We start from the raw sequence: 23,117 nt of genomic DNA on the forward strand, positions 1-23,117 counted from the left end.
CGCCTCCAAACAGGCGAATCCCGTGGCCACCCCTAACGGCCGGTGCCGTAAAGCGCGGCGCGGGCTGCGCGACAGCCGCGAGGTCCCCGTGTGGAAGATGGCGGCGGGGGAGGCGAAGTCGGTGCTGTTCGTGTGTCTGGGTGAGCGTGGCGGGGTCGCGTTACGGACGGCACTGCTCCCGCTCCCTGACCGCCGCTAATCCCGCCCGCTGCTCCTCGGCCCGGGGCGCCGGCGGGGAAGGCTGGGAGCGCGGGGAGGCGAGGGCCCGCGGCGGGGTCGGCGCGGCCCGCCCGCCCCGGTGCCGCGGGCGTCTCGCCCGAGGGAGCTCCGACCGTTTCCCTTGTTGGGGAGAGCCGGAGCAGTGGCCAGGAAGGCAGAAAGCGTAATCTGTCTGCTCCCTGGTCCTGATAGGTCGGAGTAATGAGGAGAAATTTTACACAGAGCGTGGCAGAGCACGGGAACAGGCAGACCAGAAAGGTCGTGGAGTCTCCCACTCTGGAGACAGTCCAAACCCACGTGGACGCGTTCCTGGGTCACCTGCTCTGGGTGACGTTGCCTTGGCAGGGGTATTGGACTGGGTGATCTCCAGAGGCCCCTTCCAACCCTAGCAATTCTCTGGAATCAGTAGGAAATAACAGGCGAAGTCCAGTGTTGAAAAGCGCGAAGGTTGTGCGTGGGGAAGAGCAGCAGCTAAACACGCATAAACCACCACCAGGGGTGGTGACTGTGAACAGCCTTCTGAGTTGTGCAGCTCTTGGCTCCTGGAACAGCCAGTAGGGAACAAGGAGCCTGCCCATAGGTTTGCTGTTTGGAACACCTGGCATGGAGAAGGGAGAGAAGACTGCAACAAAAATGACTAAAGTTAATGAAACAACCTCTGCAAAAGGAGGAAAAGTACGTTAGGACTTTAAGAAAAAGTATTTAGTGGAGGCTGATCTGTCATGATCTAATAATGAAATCTTGATCTGTCATGAAAATGAGGGAAAATAATAAGAATTTTTTGAAAGGCTACCAAAAGGAAGAAGTAGAAAACTTGTGTTTTACAGATATTCTGTGTGTTTATGTTGTAAATGCTGTCATGTAGAGTCATAGGAAATAGAAGCGTAGATGGGATCAGAAATGACTTGAATGTTTTTCTGAAGCTTAAGACAATCAATTACTGATAAGCAAGATGATCACAACCAACAAATTGCTGAATTGGCTGCACGGATTACAGAGCCATGCCCCATTTTGTACACACTTCCATCAGGGGATAACAAGCTGGATGGTGCTCTACTCTAATCTAGGAGTGCTTTTAACATTACCTGTGTTCCAGCCTGTATAATCTTACCTGTGTGCTGTGAATCTCTGGCATTTTGCCAGGTTTGTTACAAAACTATTGGTTTATGTTTGGGCTTTTCATTATCTGCTTTTCTGTTGTAACAGGAGACATGGAGATTAACTGAATAGCAAAACAAGAGTTTAGTTTTGTGGAATATGTTCTGATGTTTACCTTAGAGTAAAGTCAGCCTCTAATAATAATTCAGGAAAAACATCCTTCACTGAGGGATTATCAATTGCTGTATGTTTGGAAACCAGTGGCCTATACAAATGATTTTGTATAAAAACATCTTAATTAACATGAATCCTTCTTCCCAAACATGATGTTCCAAAGGCTGTAGTAATCACCATCCCCATGTGCTGAAAGATGAGCCAGCGGAGAAGGAGATCAGCCTGGCTGGACAGGGAACTTTGGCTGGAACTGAGGGAAGAAAGGAGAGATTATGACCTCTGGAAGAAGGGGCAGGCAGCTCAGGAGGTCTATAAGCATATTATGAAGTTACGCAGAGAGAGAAATTAGAAGACCCAAAGACCAGTTAGTACTTAATCGGGATACTGCTGTTAAAGATAACAAAAATGTTTTTGTAAATACATCGGCAACAAAAGGAGTGCTCAGTAGAATCTCCATCCTTTATTGGATGCAGGAGGAAATAGTGACCAAGGATGAGGAAAAGGCTGACTTATCTAATGCCTTCTTTGCCTCAGTGTTGAACAGTAAGACCAGTTGTTCTCCAGGTACCAGCCCCCTGGGCTGGAAGACAGGGATGGGGAGCAGTATCACCGAATCATAGAATAGAATCACAGAATCATTAAGGTTGGAGATTACTTCCAAGATCATCAAGTACAACCTTTAACCAAGCACCAGTCTCTCAACTAAATCACAGCACTAAGTGCCATGTCCAGTCATTTCTTGAATACTTTGGGGATTGTGACTCCGCCACCTCTCTGGGAAGCCCCTTTCAATTCTTAACCAGCCTTTCGGTGAAAAAAATTCCTCCTAATGTCCATCCTGAAGTTCCCCTCTTGTGCAGCTTGAGGCCATTTCCTCTTGTCCTGTTGTGAGTTGGCTTGGAGGAAGGATTGACCCCCTCCTAGCTACAACCTCCTTTCAGGTAATTTAGAGAGCGATAGGATCTCCCCTCAGCCTCCTTCTGTCCAGGCTAAACAAGCCCACCTCCCTCAGCTGCTCTTCATAAGACTGTGTTCCAGACTCTTCACCATCTCAGTTGCCCTTCTCTGGGCATACTTCAGCACCTCCATGTCTTTCTTGAAGTAAAGGACCCAAAACTAAACTCAGGATTTGAGCTGTGGCCTCACCACTGCTGAGTACAGGGGGATGATCACTGAGCTAGTTCTGCTGGCAACACTATTCCTGATACAAGCCAGGATACCATTGGCCTTCTTGGTCACCTGGGCACACTGCTGGCTCATGCTCAGCCAGCTGTAAAACAGCAACTCTAGGTCCTTTTCTGCCAGGCTGCTTTCCAGCCACGCTGCTTTCCAGCCACTTTTCCTCCACTGAGGGAGCTGCTGGAAGTGCTCACTGAGCCACTTTCAATCATTTATGAACAGTCCTGGTCAACTGGGGAGGTCCTTGTTGTCTGGAGGTTGGCATATGTGATGCCCATCTAAAGGAAGGGTTGGAAGGACGATCTAGGGGAGCTACAGGCCTGTCAGCCTGATGCTGATGCTAGAGAAGGTCATGGAGCAGATCATTATGGGTGTTGTCACGTGGCACATACAGGGCATCAGGCCCAGGCAGCATGGGTTTAGGAAAAGCAGGTCCTGCTTGACTGACTTGATCTTCCATGACCAGATGATCCACCTAGTAGATGTTGTCTACCTGGACTTCAATAAAGCCTTTGTCACCATTTCCCAAAGCATTCTCCCGGAGAAAGTGGCTGCTAATGGCTGGGACAGATGCACTGTTTCCTGGGGGAAAAACTGTCTGGATGGTCAGGCCTAGAGAGCGTTGGTGAAGCTGGCGGCCAGTCATGAGTGGTGTTCCCCAGAGCTCAGTATTGGGATCAGTCCTGTTTAATATCTTTATCAATGATCTGGTTGAGGGGATTGAGGGCAACCACAGTAAGTTCACAGGCAACACCAAGTTGGGTGGGAGTGTTGATCTGTTGGAGGGTAGGAAGGCTCTGCAGAGGTATTTGGACAGGCTGGATTGATGGGCCAAAGCCAAAGGTTCAGTAAGGTCAAGTGCTGGGTCCTGCACTTGGGTCACAACCCTGTGCAGAGCTACAGGCTTGGGGAAGAGTGTCTGGAAAGCTGCCCAGTGGTAAAGGACCTGAAGGTGCTGGTTGACAGCCAGCTGAACATGAGCCAGCAGTGTGCCCAGGTGGCCAAGAAGGCCAACAGCACCCTTGACTGTATCAGCAATAGTGTGGCCAGCAGGACCAGGGAGGTGGTTGTTCCCCTGTACTCAGCACTGGTGAGACCGCGCCTCAAATCCTGCATTCAGTGCTGGGCCCCTCACTACAAAAAAGACATTGAGGTGATGGAGAGTATCCAGAGAAGAGCAAAGAAGCTGGTGAATGGAGAGGAAGTCTTACGAGGAGCAGCTGAGGGAGATGGAGTTGTTTAGCCTAGAGAAAAGGAGGCTGAGGGCAGACCTCATCACTCTCTGCAAGTACCTGAAGTAAGTTACAAGCAATAGGATCGGAAGAAACGGCCTTAAGTTGCACCAGGGAAGGTTTAATTGGGTATTAGGAAAAGTTTCTTTACCAAAAAAGTTGTCAAGCATTGGAAGGGCTACCCAGGGAGATGGTTGAGGCTCTGGAGGTATTTAACAGACTTGGTGCTTTGGGACATGGATTAATGGTCAGCTTAGGAGTGCTGGGTTAACAACTGGACTCAGTGATCTTCAGGGTCTTTTCCAACCTAAACTGTACTATGCTTTTGTGAAACAATTCATACATATGAGTTTGTAAGCCCATGATGATTTTTACTGTAACAAGTTTCTAATGCAGGTTGGTGTCTGAGGAGCTCTTATTAGTGTAAGATAATATAATAATTTATATTAATTAATTATTAATTTTAAGCCTGAGGACTGGGTGGACAAGTCAGGACAAGTATTAGTGGGATGGGTTTTTTAATCAAATCACATATTGTAAATAGCTTTTAAATTTCCTCTTCTGTGTTACTGGGCTATAAAAAATAGCCATAATGGTATGTGGTGTGAAAAAGCTAATTGACATGATAAGCAGTTCTTTTTTCCGGTGAAATATACACTCTTTTCACTTAAATTTTGTAGGCAAGTTGTTTCTTCTTCCTGCTTTAAGTTTGCTTAATTTTCTCTGGTTGTTCTTGAAGAGTGATACTTTTAACTCATAAATTTTATTAGAAATAATAGCTGAGATTATTGCTGAAAAGAGTACTAAACAGATTTCTAGAACCACATTTATCCGTAGTATTCTTTGCTCGTTAATGAATTATATTAATTCTTAAATTTGCCACATCCAGTGAGAGTGGATCCCAGAAAGTACAATTCTTACATTTTCTTTCTACATTGTTGTGAAAGAACCGTATTACTGAAATATCTCTTGACTGTGTTCTTTGTAATGAAATAAGCAGATATTCATTACACAACAAAATACAATCTAGTTAATGTGCATAACTGCATTAATGATAAGGGTTCCTCATCACTGAGAGAATAATGAAATACTCAGCAAAATATGTAATTACAGTATATGAAAAGACACCAGGAAAGAATTTTTTTCCATTTAAGCAAAGAAATAATTAAAAGTGGAGGTGAACCAAAATGCAGTTTGCTCATTTTACACTTACATAGCTCATGTAATTAATGATTGAGCTCCAGAAATGAGTTTAGTATGATGCTGTGTTATATAAGTCAGCCTCATCCTCTCTGATGACTTGTCCACTATAACATAACAAGCTGAATGGGCGCTCTAGGCCAGGCACTGCTTTACTGGTCTCCTCCTTGGATGGAGGAACGGTTGTAAGACAGGTGGACTGTTTAGCAACGTGGTTTTGGCTGAGTCCTCAGAAGATTAATGCTTGTTGTGAATCACTGAGTATGAGTACTGTCACCAGGGATTCCGACTGCATAAAATCATTTCTGAAATGGCAAATTACTTGTTGGGTATAGGACATTAGATGACAGAGAGATTTGAGTTTCCTGGTTCATTTGTCACAATCTCTTATGTGTGTTCAGATATAGCCAAATACTAGGCTTCATGGGACAAAATGCTGTTTCTAGCTGCAGAACAGGAAAGCAGTAGGTTGGGTAAGACATTGAAGAAGTCATGAAAAGGAGATGCTCTAATGAGGATTCTTAGCAAGCTGACAAAAAGAAATAATGCTTTTTTTGGATAAAGAAGAGAATGTTAGATAAATGTAAGGAAAATGACTTGTGCAGCACTGGTAATATAGCTGTAAGAATACAATGTTTTATTTAATCTGTGTTTCAGAATGATGCAGAAGTACTAGAGAGTTGAAAGCATGGTTGTAAAAGAGATCTTGGAATTGAAAAACAAGATATATGCTTAAAACATACTAAGAGTCTGATTGTTGTGAGTAGTGCTTATGTGTTGAAAACTTGTATTTTCCTGGTCAACCTTTAGGTTGCTGAGAAAAGCATAATGTTCCAGCAGTTGATAATTCAGTATAACTAACCTTACTGCAAGGAAAGGTTTCACACACGCATACACACACACACACACACAGAGACAGATGAAAAGATCAGGGAATCTGAACTAAAATCAGTGCCTTGAATGCTTCGTTACAAAGCTAATTGAATGCTAAGTGTGACAAGATAGACTTAACTGTAAAGAATTATGAGCAGTTAGTTTTAAACACTTGCTTATGAAGGGGAACTGCTGAATGATGCAAATGATGTCGGGAAGCATTATTACAATTTCTAGGATGAACTGACCATGTGTGGAAAGATAAGAGCAGTTTTTTGAATGTGAGAGGATGAAATGTAGTAAAACTTTTGTTACAATCAGCAGACAGGAAAAGAAAGGAACAAAAGAAAAGCATTGTTGTTTTCATTTGGGAAGGTCTGAAAGAAGTGGGGAGCTGAATAAGGAACAGCCAAGATACAAAACCAGTTGAGGGAATAGATGATTGGATCAATATACTTAAGAATGGGCAATGAACTTGAGTGTGAAATGGATTCAAGTTGTCTTTCCTGCCAGGAGAACCAGTGCTACCATTTCTGTCTGGGAATAGGTCAAAGATTAGAGCAGAGACTGGAGTAAGAACTCAAAAATTAAGCATTGGCTTAGATAGCCATTAGAGAAGTCCTTGTTCCTAGAAAATGAGTGACAAAGCTTGGCTTCTTAGAAGTGATTGACAAATGGTTCCAGTACTGATTCTGTGATTCAAATTTCTTAGCCTTGTATTGTCGTATTGGGGATGTTTGTGGGATTAATTTCAATGGGTCAACACTGTCTGGGTACCTTGGGTACTAGTTTTCTGATTGAAAATGTCACTACAACTTAAATAGCTTGAAATGTAAAAAAATGAAGGGAGAAGATGGAGATTCAGTGAATTTGAATACTGTTATCTTCTACATAAAATCAGCATGATCAGATCAGTCAGAAATACAACAAAGGAGAAAAGAACACTAGAGGAGGATAGGTAGCAAAGAGGAAGTGTAGATAACATTTAAGGAAATATGGTTCAAGTCCAAGGAGGAAGGTAATTGCCCTGTGATTCTTTTTGTGAAATTTCCCCCTTCACTCCCCAAATACAGCTGTCAGTCCATAGCTTAGGGAATACTGTGCGTCTGCAAGGGATCTCAGAAAGCCTGGAAAGACCAATGTGGGACGTAAAACTGGATGTGAAGTGGATAGAAATTATAGTGGGAAAGGTGACTGGAAAACAATGATTGAAATTTGCATATGTCAGTGGGATGAGATAGGACTTTACATCAATGTTGAGATGAACGATGACTGTTGCAAGGAGTAGTGTGGGTAAAAGAGTTGGTTAGGATGAAAATAATATTGCAGAGTGTGCAGGTAGAAGAGCTGCTAAGTCAGTTCTGTGGTTCTGTCTGTAGTTGCCAAGAATAGATCTGAATGATGATTGCAGTTCCCTAACAATGCTGATACCTCTGGTAATATCTGGAATGTGTTGTCCTGGAAGACATTAATTTTTAAGTCACAAACTAGGTTAGATGTATGTTTCAAAAATGATGCAACTAATTTCTAGTTATTGCTAGAAGTGATAGTTAATAAGTTTAATCAGCTGGCGATCATGGTGTTTGTTCATCATGGTCTTTTATATGATATCATTAAAGATTACATTTATAGCATTTAAGTAATGAGTAGGTTACAGAAGAGTGAAAATTTGGAGCAAGTAATTCAATCCATATGAAGCAGAAGGATAAACAAATGGAAAAAGCCATGAAATTTTTTTTCAAAACCACCATTTTGAAATTCTGGGAGCTAGTTAAGGAGTTATGAGGACCAATAGTATTAATAATTTTTTTGCCAAAATGTTGACTGTAGTAATGAAAGTTACTGTTCACACACAGTTGTGTGGGATCATTCATACAGAGGAATAATTTTGTACAGGATCAAATAGATGGCCTCAACAGCTGGTGTAATGGAAACAGAATTTAATAGTTTAGAAAGAAGACTTAAAGAACACCTGTTTGAAGCAGCACAGAAAGAGAGGAAATGCACAAATTAGGAGATGATGATTGTGAATTTGATACTGATCAACTTGTCAAATGTTGTAGTAATCTCATCTTATTTTCAAAAGAACTAAGTACGTATGTCAGACTTTTTTTTCTTTTATAAGACAAATTGGAACAAACTTTTCCTGCAGTGTAGTCTGTGATTTTATTTGTCAGCATTCAAGAAAAATAAATTCAAATTAGAACAAGTGCAGAGTTGACTTAACTGGAGTGATTAGATAAGGGTCAGTTAATTTCATGAGGAATTTGAGAGCTTGGTTTGTTTAGTTCAGCACAGCTATGCTTGGCAAGAGTTCTGTATCTGTTGAAGGAAAGAAAGGCTTTTAAGGTAGAGAGTGATGTTAACCAAGATCAGATGAGCACAGGCTTAAGTGGAAATTAGAAGGTTTCAGGAAATTAGTATCTGGAATAGCCTTTAAAGATAGATGATGCTTTTTGAAAGGGAGCTGGGCTGGATGTGTTTTTAAGAGAAGTGATGCTGTATATGTTTGCAATATTGAAGGACTGGGCTCACTGATATGAAGATTATGTTCTATCTTATGCTGTACCACGTTCCCTGTTGAAATTGTATTGTTTAATGCTTAACTCACGTACTCAAGTAAAGAAATGAGATTTTTTTATTTATTACCATATTTAAAAACATTTCTATAATTAATAATACTAACCTATTTTCTCACTTAACTGTTTAAGAAAACCCAAAATTTTACCGTTTTATTTTCCTTCCAAGACTGATTTTATTTCTGTGATGGAATAAACTAATTCAAACAATAGAAATAGTATGTCTTCTCCTGGAAGATCTACTGCCATCAGAATTCACCTAGTATTTCAGCAAGATCAGTTTCTCAATGATTAGCCCATTCCTTTTGCCATTTAGTGATTCAATGTTCTCTAAATCTTTGACAGTCAATTTGTATTGCTTCAGTTCTTCACTTCCCTCTTTGTGATTTTTATAGTTGGCATGAGTGACAGCACGTTATTAAACATCCAGATCATACCAGCTTTTCTCTCTTTAGAAGTGAAGTGTCTACCTTGGTGCTTTGTTTGAAAATACAGGCATGAAAATGAGCTTAAGTGCCCAATCTGAAAATTTCTTTTTGCTGATGGAAATTTAGCTTTGTTCATGGGTATTGGTTTTTTGGGTTTTTTTTACTGTTTGAGATTTGGAAAGAATCAGTAGCAGAAGAGTACTCTAGTCAGAGGTACAGAAGTGAGTTTTGCCATTTCTGGTATTTTGTACTTGTCTGCTCAAAAGTCAGTAATGAGCAAAGTTACATATTCTGTTTGATGGAAAGTGAAGATTTGAGTGTATGAGTTATTGTCATCTTGGTGACATCTCAAATATTATGAATTTCTATCTAGTTACTCAAAATTTCTGAAGGATGAAAAGGTAGAAAGACTTAAAGTAATCACCGAATAGGCTTTTTGTTTTTGTTGAGACACTTAATTCTTTTTCCAAGAATATGACTTTCTGAATTTATTTTTAAGAGGTCTACCACAGATGGTTAACTTAGTTACAGCTTCAACAGTGGAGCAAAAATGCTATAGCTCCATCATTTCTGGTTTTTTAGTGGGGCAGTACTGCATTGTTGAAACAGGTTCTTTCTAAAAATAAGGTCAGATCAAGTGGCTAGTGCAATTGGAGGCCATTGGAAGGGAACACTGATTATGTATATATATAATTAAGTACCTTAACTGTTTGTTAGCTGATTGACAGCACTTCAGCTTTACCACGTGTTATGTTTTGTTCCTAATCCTCCATATTTTGGACTAAAAAAGTTTGTAATCTTTTTTTCTGAGTTGTTTTTAGTGCTTGTGTCATTGAATTCTTTCTGAGGGGGATTTGGAATTGGTATCTGGAAGCTGCTCTTGGTGAGGGTTCTGTTTGACCTGCAGTGACTTCAGTTATCAAGAGCATTTTATACTACAGGTTGTTCAGTCATTTCACTATGTTGTTTTCACAATGGTGGTGGCTGTGTTTTGGAGTTGTCCAAAAGTTTTTGTTCACAGGTAGGTAGTAATGTAAATACTTTAGGCAAATATTCATGATTCTTCATGCATTATTGAAAGTGGTATGTAGTGGGTTGACCCTGGCTGGATGCCAAGTACCCACTAAAGCCACTGTCTCACTCTCCCTCTGCAACTGGACAGAGGAGAGAAAAAAATACAGCTAAGGATTCATGAGTTGAGATAAGAGCTGGGAGAGGTCAGTGACTGATTACCTTCACAGGCAAAACAGACTCATAGTGGGGATATTATTTAAATTTATTACTAACAGGATAGGAGCCAAAGAGTGAGAAAAAACAATAACCTTCCCCTCACCCCTCCTTCCTTCCATGTTCTCCCTCCTCCCCCCCAGTGGTGCAGGGGGACAGGGAATGGGGGTTACAGTCAGTTGTTGTTTCTGCTGCTGCTCAGAGAGAGGAGTCCTTCCCCTGCTCCCGTAGGGTCCCTCCTATGGGAGACAGTCCTTGATGGACCTCTCCAGCATAAGTCCGTCCCACGAGCAACAGCTCTTCCCAAACTGCTGTCCCGTGGGTCACTTCTCCATGGGTGCAGTCCTTCACAAATGAGCTGTACCAACATGGGTTCCCCACAGGGGCCACAAGTCCTACCCGGGAAAACCTGCTCCAGCGTGGTCTTCCCTCTCCACAGGCTGCAGGTCTCCAGCAGGACCCTGCTCCAGCGTGGGTCTCCCATGGGGTCACAGCCTCCTTCATGCATCCACCTGCTCCAGCAAGGGCTCCTCCATGGGCTGCAGGTGGGTCTCTGCACCCCGATGGTCCTCCATGGGCTGCAGGGGCACAGCTGCTCCACCATGGTCTGCACCATGGGCTGCAGGGGCCTCGGCTCTGGTGCCTGGAGCATCTTCTCCCCCCCCTTCTGCACTGACCTTGGTGTCTGCCTTGTTGTTCCCATGTTCTCACTCTGCTCTTCCCTGGCTGGAATTCTTTCTGCGCCACAACCTTCTGTTCTTAAATATGTTATCACAGAGGCGTTACTATTGCTCCTGATGGGCTTGGCCTTGGCCAGCGGCAGCAAGTCCATCCTGGAGCAGGCTGACATTGGCTCCATGGGACAGGGGAAGCTTCTAGCAACTTCTAACAGAAGCCAACCCTGTAGCCCCCCCTCCGCTACCAAAACCCAGCCACAGAAACCCACTACATGGTATTAGTTAAAATCTGGCAGTGTGTAGGAAGATTTGAAGATAAAAATTATATGCTACCATTTAAATTTCATAATTTTGTCTGGTCTTCTGTGATCACATACTCTTTGTGAAGGAGAAGAGAGTGATGTGCTTACACAATATTCCTCCTATTTAATGATTTATTTTCATATACTATGTTTCATATAATAATATGCATTTCAAGAGACTGATGGATAGTACAGAATCATAGAATGATTTGGGTGGGAAGGGATCATCAGCTAGATGATCTAGTTCCAACCCCCCTGCCATAGGCAGGGAAACCTTCCACTAGACCAGGTTGCTCAAAGCTCCATCCAGCCTGGCCTTGAACACTTCCAATGGAGCATCCACAACTTCTCTAGGCAACCTGTTCCAGGGTCTCACTACCCCTATTGTAAAAAAAAAAATAAAAATTTCTCACTCGTGTCCAATACAAATCTTCTCCATTTCTGTTTAAAACAGTTGTCCCTTGTCCTGTCACTACAGCACTATTTATATATAGAAAGGCTGCACTAGGATCTCCCCAGTCCTTCTCCAGGCTGCACAACTTCAGTTCTCACTGAGAGGTGCTCTAGCCCTCTGATGATCTTCATGGTCCTCCTTTGGACCCACCCCAGCAGGTTCATGTCCTTCTTGTGCTGGGGGCCCCAGAGCTGAATGCATTAGTTCAGGTCGGGTCTCATGAGAGCTGAGTAGAGGGGCAGACTCACATCCCTCGATCTGCTGCCCGTGCTGCTTTAGATGCAGCCAGGGATTGCATTTCTGGGCTGCAGGTGTGCACCACTGGCTCATATCCAATTTTTCATCCACTGGTGTCTCCAAGTCCTCAATCCCTTCATGCCACAGTCTGTATTGATACTGGAGATCGCTCCAACCCAGGTGCAGGACTCTGGGTTTTCACATAAGCAATATACATTCTATTTAAGTAAATAAAATCTTTAATCTGATTTGCGCTGAAAAATCCACACAGTTATTGATATTTTTGTTTCAATAGTCTGAAAATTCACTTTAATCTCTTGTTTCCATAGGAAACATCTGTCGCTCTCCAATAGCTGAAGCAGTTTTTAGAAAACTTGTAACTGATGAAAAAGTTGAACATAAGGTAAGCCATTTATTTCTCTTCCTGCCTAAGAAATTACTGTCTTGTAGCCAGTTAAAATTGTAAACAGTGAGAAAGGAAACTTAAAAATATAAATTTGTTTTTCTGTAGTGGAGGATAGACAGTGCAGCAACATCTACTTATGAAATAGGAAGCCCTCCTGACTATCGAGGACAGAATTGCATGAAGAAGCATGGCATTCCCATGAATCATATTGCCAGGCAGGTACTGTACTTTAATTTTCTTTAAATATATGTATGTATTTGTTTTGTTGTTACAGTGGAGGACAGACAGTGCTGCTGTTTCAGACTGGAACGTGGGGCGCTCCCCAGATTCAAGGGCTTTAAGCTGTCTAAGAAATCATGGCATTGAGACAGCCCATAAAGCACGGCAGGTAGAAGAGAGTATATTTTCTTTTTTATTCATACCCATGCTTTGTTTAGCCCTAACCATTGCAATCACGGAAGTCATTTAAGCAATGCATGGTTAAGCATCAAGTAATAAATACTGTATGTAGTTTTTCAAAGGACTTCAAAGTGGCCTTACTTTTCTAGTTGAGCTTAATGAGTTTCTTGTTACCAAGCTTCATTGGAGGTATAACTAGGAAGCATCGGAGCAGTTTGTGCATTATGGAAAAATCTTGCCTTTAAATGTTTAGTATTTTGGGCATTTTTTAAATACTTTTAAAAAATGGATTTACTCTAGTAATCTGTGATGCATCCTTCAGCAAAAATTTCCATATTTATTATCAAGTCCAAAAAGAACTGGAATACCTGTTCATCTGTCACAAAAAGCTTCTGCTCTTGCATGAAGATCTTTTAAAAATATTTAAAGTGCTAAATTAGAATGAAAGCACTCAAACCCAAGATTAGTAGCACAGTTGGTGGTAACTTCAGAGGAAAACATACCCTTGAAGCATTCTTAAGGATAAGACAGGTTTGTCACTTAGTGAAATCCTCTAAGTTTTACCAAAACTCGTATCTGTTTTCATTAACAAAAGAACATGTATTTCCATGCTGCATTCCAGACAGATTGGAAGTAGTGTCTGCATCTGTTTAAATAATTCAGACACTCAAATAAATGCACATAATTTACTTCAGTTAACTATTCTCTGGATATAAGATATTCCTTTAGGGCTTGACCTTTACTTAGTTTGAGTTTATGCCACTAGTTCTTGTACTGACAAAAAGATCAAATAGTCTTGGTATTATCTTACATTTCTGTTCCCTTCAGAATTTTACTAGACCATACTGAGGTCATATTTACTTTCTTCACTTTCAAAGACCACATGTTTAGTTTTTTGACTTTTTAAAATAAATTCTCTCAATTAGTCAATTGCCCTCTACTGACCTCTTCTGATGTTAATCTCCATTTATATAATAAACAGAATTAAGCACAGCAACATTTCAGATTTTTCATTATTTTACTATTAGAATAATTACTAAAAAAAGTCTGTTGTAATCTTTTCCTGTTACAAGTTCTGGATTTACTATTTATCAGTGCTTACAAACATCATTATTTGTCAATATACAAGCTAAATGGTACTGAAACTATTTAGCCAGTGTTTCAGTCACAGCAGTGTAACATGTTTGTCTTCTTAAAAGATATGCCTTGGAAACTTGAGAACTGTTCTTAGATGTTCCTAGAGTAGTTTGTGAGCAGTTAAACTAAAGCAAAGGACCCAAAACGACTTGATCCTCTGCCTTGAAACAAATCTATATATCCTCCTTTGGCAGAGAGGGAATGAAAACACTTTAATGAAGACATTTGCTTATACATTCTGGCAAATGAAGAGATTTTTAAAGCAGAAGACCCTAAAATGTTACATATACAGGGAGAGAAAATTAACAAGAATGAGACAATAAAATGAAAGACTAACAGGATGAAAATTTGTCTAAAACATCCCAGTACAAGCAGTTTCTTTTATAAATTTAAAGAAAATCTTCAAATCCCCGAGCTGCAGGTAACTGTTCATTTTGCAGTGATGTTAACTATGTAACTCCAGTTTACTTTTTTTTCCAAACTTCTGTCAAATGGTCTCTGTTGATTCTCTAAACTGCAGACCTGTTATGGTCTTGTTGTACTTCTGAAGAGAGAGGGACTCAAGAGTGTAAAATAGGACTTTTCAGAGTGGTCAGATAAATACAAGTGGAACTGTGTTTGTTTTACTCTTAGAGACAAACTCAAGGATAGAATTTTGTGTGAGATTTGTTTCAGAACAGATTAAGGAAAATTTAATACACAAGCTGCAGAAATAGAGAGCAGGGATTTATCTTAGTTGCCTTTGAAATACTGTCTTAAGATAAGTACCTCATACAATTATCCTCTTCACTCCTGTGGAATACTGGTACCCTCCCAGTGAAAGTCACTTTCTTTCATGTAATTTTGTGCATAATTATGATAATCATGGATTTTACATTTTTTTAGTTCAAAACTACAAGAATGATTTATGTAAAAGGGAATGTTAAGTTGGTTGCATCCTACCATCATATGCAGTGATCTTTTAAGTGAAAGGTGAAGTATAAAAATAAATGTATATATAAAATAAAGAGTTGTTAACATTTTAGCCAATGGTGGGCTGCTGTGTGTTTATGTACCCATTGCAGTTCTCTAAGCTCTTAGTCTTCATGCACAAACTAGATAAGTTTTAATCAGTTTCACTTTTATTCATGCTGAGGCCAAAATTGATTTTCCTATGACTCATACTGTGCATTTGCCTTAAATATGAAATTGAGATTAGAAGCAGGTTGTATTAAACACTGTTTCACAACTGGATAAATTTGAGGATTATTGCTTCTCTTGGGGTTTTAGACAGAGAAAATGAGATTTTCCTTCTGTAAATAAAGGGAAATGTTTAACAAATAAATTAATAATGGTTATATGCATTTTTTTAATGTAAGGTTATTGTTGTCTGTGTAGTTCCATTCAAAGTTGAACTTGAACTCTCCACTACTCTTCTCAAAATGTACTTAAATTTTTATGTTCTCAATTCCCCCAAAATACTAGTTTTCATAATTTTGAGGAATATCGTCAGTTCCCTGGAGTTTGCTCAATTAGGCTTTTTGTGTCTGATGCTGCTGTAGGGCTTAAGAGCACAAGCCAAATGGTAATCTTGTTTTTAGGGCTGCATTTGCACCTGTGTTAGTGCTGGTCATAGGATAATAACTGCAACATTGTCAAGTGGGAAGTGTGGCAGGTGTGTTTTTCCTTTTTTTCTTAATTTTTCTTCTTACATATGTCTGTATAACAAAGAAATCTGTGCCCTCCTATTTTCATAGGGGCCTGTATTTAGCTGTGTAGAGCAATCAGAAGCAGCTTGTAGAGGTACTGCTTAGATTTGCCAGGAAAACAGAGCTATTTCCACTGCAAAAATATTTTCATAGGTCAAAGGCACTGCACGAATACAGCAAATATTTTTACAGTGAAAATAAACAAGTCTGCATTAGTTTTCACCATTAACCCTTTCTTTTCTCATACTTCCCCGACACACCTCACCCCTTCAATTCTCTTTGTGTGGAATGTTTCATTTATGGTTTTATTCTGGTGATAATTTCTGTCTGTCTTACTCCCTGTTATGGGAGCTTAATCAGTATCTATTTGCTGTTTGCACAAAATGGATGTTTTGCCATCTAAATCTTTTTTTAGTATGTAAGTAATTTTTACAAGTTAAACCTCTGACTTACAGTATGATGTTTTGTCTTTTTGTCTGTTTACTTGCTTACTCAGCTCTCTAGCCCATCCTTCTCAGAGATGCCTGCCAGAAAAACCTGTTCTGAACAAACTTTCCAAGTTTATTGGTTATGATACTTCACATAGGACACATAGGCCACTGTGTGAAATGCAGTCTCAATGTGAACTCATTATAGATTTTATTCCTTTTATTCATCCTCATTATGGACACTATACTAGCATTGTGAGCATGGGCTGGGAACATTTTAGCCTAAGCTAAGCCTTAAATGTAAACTGAAATACAATGACAGGTAAATATCTGCAGCTGTCTTTATAACAGTAGAGATGACATTAGTACTTAAGTTAGTGGTTTATCTGCTATGTTTGCCTATCAGCCTCTGAACTCAGATGTCTGAATTTAGTTAATATTCATGTTTAGGGGTCAGTAAACTACAGGAAAGCAAACGAACAGATTGTATTATGGTAGGAAGATTACAATAGATTTTTTCACATCATACTATACATTTTGTGAATTTACATGGCCTAAAATATTGTGGATGCATTTGTTTTTAAGAGATTGTAACTCATACCATCATACTTCAGCTTTGAATTTCACCTGGTAACTTTTCCTGTGCAGTGGCAAATTTCTAGACTGGAAGTATTGCAAGTGATTCCAGGTTACCTACATTTTTGTTGTTCTATCCAGAAAGTAATTTTTCTATTTTATTTTTAACCATTTTTATTGCATAGTTTCCACAGTTGGAAATCTGCTTTAGTTTTAGTAGTTGAAAAGTACTAGAAATGTCACTTGTAATGATGTCTAAGTTGCTGCATGAAATTTAAAAAAATAAAGAAAAAAAAAAAGGAAAGATTGGTTGAATAGCTGACTCGGAGTTTTTTATGGAATACCTGCAGAAATGGATAAATAATCATGGTAAAGTATATTTAAAATGCCACAACTTATTGTAAAAATTTATGAAGATGCGGTTTTATTCTTTCCACCTGTGTCTTTTTTAGTAAATCAGAGATAACAGAATTTGAAAATACTTTTTTTCCTCTTCTTATAAATCAAATGAAGCTTGTAGGCTAAAGCATCTGGTTTTAATTCTAGGTTACTAAAGAGGATTTCCAGACCTTTGATTATATACTTTGCATGGATGAGAACAATCTAAGGTAATGTATGAAGAAATTGAACAAATCATGTGGATTACTTATAGTGATGTCTCATAAGTCACTTTGAAGACAGATGTCACATTTTACTGCTTAGCTTGTCTTGGTGTTCTTTTGTTTTGTTTTGTTTTGTTTTTTTTCAAACGTGTATGTGAATGATATCCTATTAGGATAGATTCTTCACTTCTAATAAGTTTAATGAGCTAGAAGTCAATGGTTTATTTGTGTGATATGTGCCACTCAAGGATTAAGGATGGAAATTTAGGTACTTTGTGCTATATACAGCTGATGCCTGTATAGTTAAGAATGAGGGTGTACTTAATGTCTTGATTGAAGTGATCTGCTTTTCTAATTGAATGGTACTTAACAGACAAACTGTGGCAACTTGGAAAGGATTAAATACGGTAACGGTTTTTTTACTTTTTTTATAGGAATAGAATGAGCTCTGAAATAAGCAGAGTTGTTAGCTGGGGGAAGTCTTGTTTTATTGTTAGCTGTGTTCTAATTAAGTGCTCTTTAGAAAGATTTGGTGAAGTAGCTGCCTAGTGTAAAAATTTGGGTATCACTAACAAAATTTCTACTCAAGTATATACATATTGAGTATTAAGGAGTTGAGCTTTCAAAGTGCTTGTAAGGGCTACTGTAAAGTTAGTTTAAAAAAGCCGAAACCACCACAACCAACAACAAAACAAAACCCAAATGAAACCCTGTTAGTAGCACATAAAGACTTCTAGAAGAAGCATCACTTAACTGAAATAAGTATGATTTTGTTGAATTTTCTAGAGTATGCTGAATGACCTCTCTTCCAGAGTCTGCGTGAACAAAGGGTATATAACACTTGACTTGATTGCAGTGTCTCAGGCAATGACGTGACTAGGCTCACTTATATTTTCACTTGAATTCTTAAACAGAAACTTCAATTAACAATTTATATGATATGAACTATAGAGCAGAAGAAATGTCAGAACTACAACTGGGATATTGCTACTGCTACATTACAGTTTCACTTTAAATTTGCACTGAGTTCAACCATTTGTAGCACTAGGAGGGCAAGCTGATTACAGGTGTTGATGGAATGCCTCATGTCAGAAAGGGAAGATTTGGGACATCCCTTTCCTTTAGTACCAGAGCCATCTGGCCCTCTCCTGTTCACTAAGTGGTCTGCCAGAAGCCTTTAAGAAAATGGTTTGATGTTTTTTCCATTAATAAAAGGCTAGAGAATTTATTGAAAATCTGTAAATTCAAGCAATACCTTCTTGGTTGAAAGAGGAGCCCTGATTTTTCTTCAAGCAAAACCAGTATTGTGGTCTCATTGCTATTTCTAAACTATTTGAAATTAATTTATCAGAATGAGTAATTAGAATTTAATTTCTGAACACTGATATGCTTATGACTAAGTATTCACAGGGGCTTTTTTTGCCTTTTTTAATGTTAAGTAAAATGATGATTTGGTATGGAAATGTGTAATATTAAAAGAATTTAGTATGTTCTGGCAGTTCATTGTGAAAATCATAGTACTGAGCTGCCTTTACTCTGGAGATGATGAGAGGTGCATTTTAACTGCCTTTGGGATCATAGATGGCCATTTGTAAGTAGATGGGGAAAATGCCATCTCAAAACCAGAATGTTTTATCAATGAGAGGTGATGTAGAAGGAAGAGGATGTGACGACTGATAAAATGTTACAGTGTATCAAAAAGAAAACAGATGTAGATCACTCATTTACCATTTTCTGTTAACTGACTGTAGTAGGACTTCACATGAGTTAGAGGTAGTATTGATAGAACTTGCAGTATACCCATTTAATCTGGCTTTGAACAGGTAGGAGATGCTTACTCATACTTCTGGAGAAATATCTGGATAATTTCCATTGTGTTTTGTTCAACACAAGCTAAGGGTAGATATTGAAAGTACTAATAATTGATTTGAGGAAGAAGTTGCTGAACTTACTGTTACAAAGTTTTGTTAAGCTATAGGTTGAGTGCCTGACTGTTTATGCTCCGAATTAAGTTTATGTGTATGTCTTCCATACTCAATTAAACAAGACTCCACACAACAGGAAAGAAACAAAACCAAGCAGCAGCGTAGGGTCCACAGGATTGAGTCAAGACATGAGTTATTTTCCTGTGTTGTCTAGAAATGGTCATGAACATCTTGTGTTGATGCCAAAATTCTGGTGAAAAATTCAGGGGAAAATTTTATGTTCTCTTTTACAGAGATCTGAACAGGAAAAGCAACCAAGTTAAAGACTGCAAGGCCAAAATTGAGCTACTTGGAAGTTACGATCCACAGAAGCAGCTTATTATTGAAGATCCGTACTATGTATGTGTAAGAAATTCTTTGGGTGGCTTGATTAAAAATTGTGGATGTGTAGTATATAATCTTTCCAGATCCCACAGTTGACATGTGACATATAATGTAAAGTTATACAAAGCCAAGTGTAAACATTTTTTTTTTTTTTTATGACAAGGAAACAATATAAATTACTGGATTAGGAAAGGATAACATGTCTATATGCTTGCATTTATTTACATTTAAATGCAGTGCACCTATATTTTCAATACTGGGTGAAGCCCTGATTGATCAGCCTCCTTGCAGAGGATGTAATGAGGAAAGATAGAGACAAAGGCATGGACACAGGTAGTCAAAGAAATTGAATAATACAAGCCAAGAACAAACAATTAGATTAATATTCTTCAGTTTAGCAAACAGAAGTGGATAAAGATGCAGTAGGGTTCTATAAAATCTTGATATAATGGGAATAACTAAATAAGGAATTGCTCTTCATTACCCAGAAAGTAGAGAATATGAAATGGTTTTTATGGGGGAATAAAATTCAAAACAAAAAGAGTTTTGTTTTGGGTTTTTTTTCTGCACAGTGCTTCATTAAACTGTGAAACTCAACTAGACAGGTTAGTGTGAATGTAAAGAAAAAAGGAAAAAATTTATAAGGGCTAAAAAAGTGAATGGAAATAAAATGTGTGAAGAAAATATGTGAAGGAAAGTCATCTGGGACTGTTGAATACAAAGTCACAGCATTTGTCTATGGAAATTCTTGAGTTCAAATTAGAGAGAAATATGCAAAAACTATCACCATGTATTTGCACCATTTTTATTCTTTCCTCATGTCTGTTATTTGGCATTAATGACAATGGAGAAACCAGTATGCAATTTTTATTTTTTTTTTAGTTAGTATTGTTGTTCTTACAGTCTTTTTCCTCTCTTCTTTTCTAGGGGAATGAAAAGGACTTTGAAACTGTTTACGAGCAGTGTCTTAGATGTTGTAAAGCATTTTTGGAGAAACCTCATTAATGCTTCATCATTTAATTTCTAAAAGAAAATAATTAGCTTTTCCTGAAATACGTAAAGTTTACTTGATTGATACATTTTAATTGTAAAATTATGCCTCTGTGTTCAATACTTATTCAGTTGAATTTTGTATTTTAGCTTTTCTGTCATCTAATGAAAAAATATAGAAACGTTTTAATTGGATTACACGATCAACCATTTTGTCACTCATCAGTGTAGTAATAAAGTATATAATTCAGGATTAATTTATCTGTAAACTCTTCCAGTGCTTTCTCACAAGCGCTGCAAAAGTAACATCTTGCTTCTTTATGTGCTGTATTAACTAAACTGAGGTCTTGTCATTGTGTCCTTAGTGAGTTAATTTCAGTCAACTTTCAGTGGGAATCTGAGCTAATGGTTGATGTGTAACTTTGATGTGTCAGTATCATGAGGCAGCCTTTGAATGGAAGGTGTTTCACAGGAAGCCTTCTAGACTCAAAGAACTGCTGCCTGACAGACATTGCTCTTAGCACTATTGGAAAGCTTAAGCAAGCAAAACCTCCTTGTGTGTCATCAGGATCCAGTGAAAATAGCTTTTTCTGTCAGTTTAAATCCTTAGTTATTCAAAGAAGAAATAATTTTTGTTCCAGTTCACTTTTATACTATTGAAGATGAACAAAGTTCAGAAACTGATTAGGACTTCTAGTCTTCCTTTGGTCTTCTGGGCGATTCGTAGCACACTGACAGAAGTACATGAAACATAGCATTTACTTTGATGACAAAACATATCAGCTTAAAAGCTGAAATGTGAAATCACATTTTGTATCTTATAGCAGTAAAATACTCAAATTCATGCAATATAATAGATGATAAGTTTGCTATAATTCCAGTTCCTACATGAGGGTCAGACAGTATTTACAGATTTACTCAGGAGAATGGACAGCCTGTCAGAAGTGTTCTCTGAGAGCATAGTTCAACTCAAACAGAGTTCATCTTTACTATAGTACAAAGTAAACCAAAGGCCAGTAAGTAGATAGTTCTGCTCTTGGACAAAATGCTGTGTAAAAATCTGTACCTGCTTGTCTGAACATCACCTTTCTTGTCTGCCTTAGAAATGTAAATGCACTGAGATCAGTAATGTAACTGGTACCATGATGATTTTTCCTATTTTGACTAGTATCAGCATTGGTATGGACTAGCATTACCACATTGTCTGTAAAACTGGATCTATAAAATTTGGTTTCATATTTATTTAGCCTTTTTTTGTGTCTCTTCCTGCCTTCCAAAGTAGTAGTCTCTGTATTTGTCACCTACTTTATCTTCTGGGGGAGAGATGTATTTCAATAGAGGATACTGTTACTCCTGAGGAAGTTGGAATCCTGGTGTCACTCTGTGTGTGTTGAAGCCTTCACGATATGAATTAACTTTCTTGGGACTTTTGCTGTAGAACAGCTATTTTGTGTTAGGGAGGTTTCTGTTTTGTGCTAAAATTTCAGTCACACCTATAACTTAAGAACCTGCTTACAAAGAGGCAGGTGGTACAGGGAATGCTTAAACACAGAAATCAGAATCTTTGTGCATTATTGCATTACCAGTAGTTTTGACTTCTGAAAAACAAGCTAGAAATTTGCAAGTTAATAGCTGTTTCACTTCAGGGACAAAGAATAATACAATATTTCAGGTCCGACTAGGCACTGACTCTGGAAAAATTATTGTCCTTTGCTTTTATGCATGCTTTTACAAAGTAAATGGGAAAAAATGATGGGCAGTTAGGGACAAACCCTCTTAAATGTGGTTTTATGCATTAACCTCAAAGGTGGAAGTGTTTAGGCGTAATCTAATGTTATTCTCTGCCTGAATGACCATTTCAAAGATTCCAGTGAAATTAAAATAATTCACAAGATTTAGAACATGACGACTTGTACTTTCCCATTCATGGCTGTGTAGGAATTCAACAGTTTCCTACATATTAAAGCTAAAATTTAAAGGTCTTAAATCTTTATCTTTGAGCTGCTGGGGTAACAGAAAGGACATAAAAAGATATGGTTGTTTACCTTTACTAGGCTTAGCAATCTTCCCGTAAAGTGATACAAACTATTTGTGTTAAATTCAGTTCAGATTTATAAGTTTCAGCCTTGAGATACATATTCAGCACAAATAATCTGTTGGCTAAATAATTCACTAACTCTACTAGGAGGAGTAAGGTGATAGATTGATTTTTATCATTAGTAGTTTTTTTTCTGGAAGAGGGGAAGGAGATGACCATGGTATTATATACAAATTTGTAGAAGCCAAGAATAGAGAATTGGAATTGCCTTCAGGAGGGACAGTTGCACGGTACTGTTTGTTCAGTGGAAGCACAGTGAAGCACAGAGTTCCACTGACATGTTTACTGCAGGTGAGCAGCTGATTGAATCCTGTAGAAGTAGATTCCTTAAACTACTGTGTTTCCTGTAGCCATATATTGCATCCATTGAGAGATGAAACTTTAACATTTAGTGTGCACTGAAAGCAAATAAAAATTCGTAATTCTCTCCTGCTAAACACAGACACGTTCTTGCATGGGATTTTGTACTTCTGCCATTTTCTCTTTTCTTCTAAAGAGCTGGATGCTGAAGGCTATTAAGTGTCCATTTCAAGAACCTCAGATCCTAGAGTTTTCAGGGTGTGGAGGGATGTTAGTTTCGGGTTTACATTTTGTGGTTCAAATTG

The 23,117-nt window shown here is 38.7% G+C and overlaps 1 protein-coding gene across 2 annotated transcripts; it reads left to right on the forward strand.

Annotated features, from left to right (window-relative positions):
• The first annotated feature begins 11 nt into the window (after window positions 1-11).
• Window positions 12-21,856, forward strand: ACP1 (acid phosphatase 1). 2 transcript variants are annotated; one of them, XM_027640885.1, is made up of 6 exons: window positions 12-140; window positions 12,209-12,282; window positions 12,391-12,504; window positions 17,060-17,121; window positions 19,334-19,439; window positions 20,352-21,856. In XM_027640885.1, the coding sequence occupies exons 1-6, from the start codon at window positions 98-100 to the stop codon at window positions 20,427-20,429; spliced, it is 477 nt and encodes a 158-aa protein (XP_027496686.1). In that variant the 5' UTR covers window positions 12-97; the 3' UTR covers window positions 20,430-21,856. The 2 variants fall into 2 exon arrangements, with proteins under 2 accessions (XP_027496686.1, XP_027496687.1); XM_027640886.1 differs by lacking the exon at window positions 12,391-12,504 and adding an exon at window positions 12,560-12,673 and having other exon boundaries at window positions 36-140; window positions 20,352-21,656.
• The last annotated feature ends 1,261 nt before the right edge of the window (window positions 21,857-23,117 follow it).

The sequence above is a fragment of the Corapipo altera genome, unplaced genomic scaffold (assembly GCF_003945725.1).
Source record: "Corapipo altera isolate COAL_440 unplaced genomic scaffold, ASM394572v1 46, whole genome shotgun sequence".
NCBI lineage: Eukaryota > Metazoa > Chordata > Aves > Passeriformes > Pipridae > Corapipo > Corapipo altera.

What these genes read in the sequence shown, in the direction of transcription:
- ACP1 (XM_027640885.1), top strand. Translation starts at nt 98, where the DNA reads ATGGCGGCGGGGGAGGCGAAGTCGGTGCTGTTCGTGTGTCTGG. An exon ending in TGAATCATATTGCCAGGCAG is followed by an intron (nt 12,505 to 17,059) that starts GTACTGTACTTT and finishes TTTTAATTCTAG; the next exon opens with GTTACTAAAGAGGATTTCCA. An exon ending in ATGGATGAGAACAATCTAAG is followed by an intron (nt 17,122 to 19,333) that starts GTAATGTATGAA and finishes TCTCTTTTACAG; the next exon opens with AGATCTGAACAGGAAAAGCA.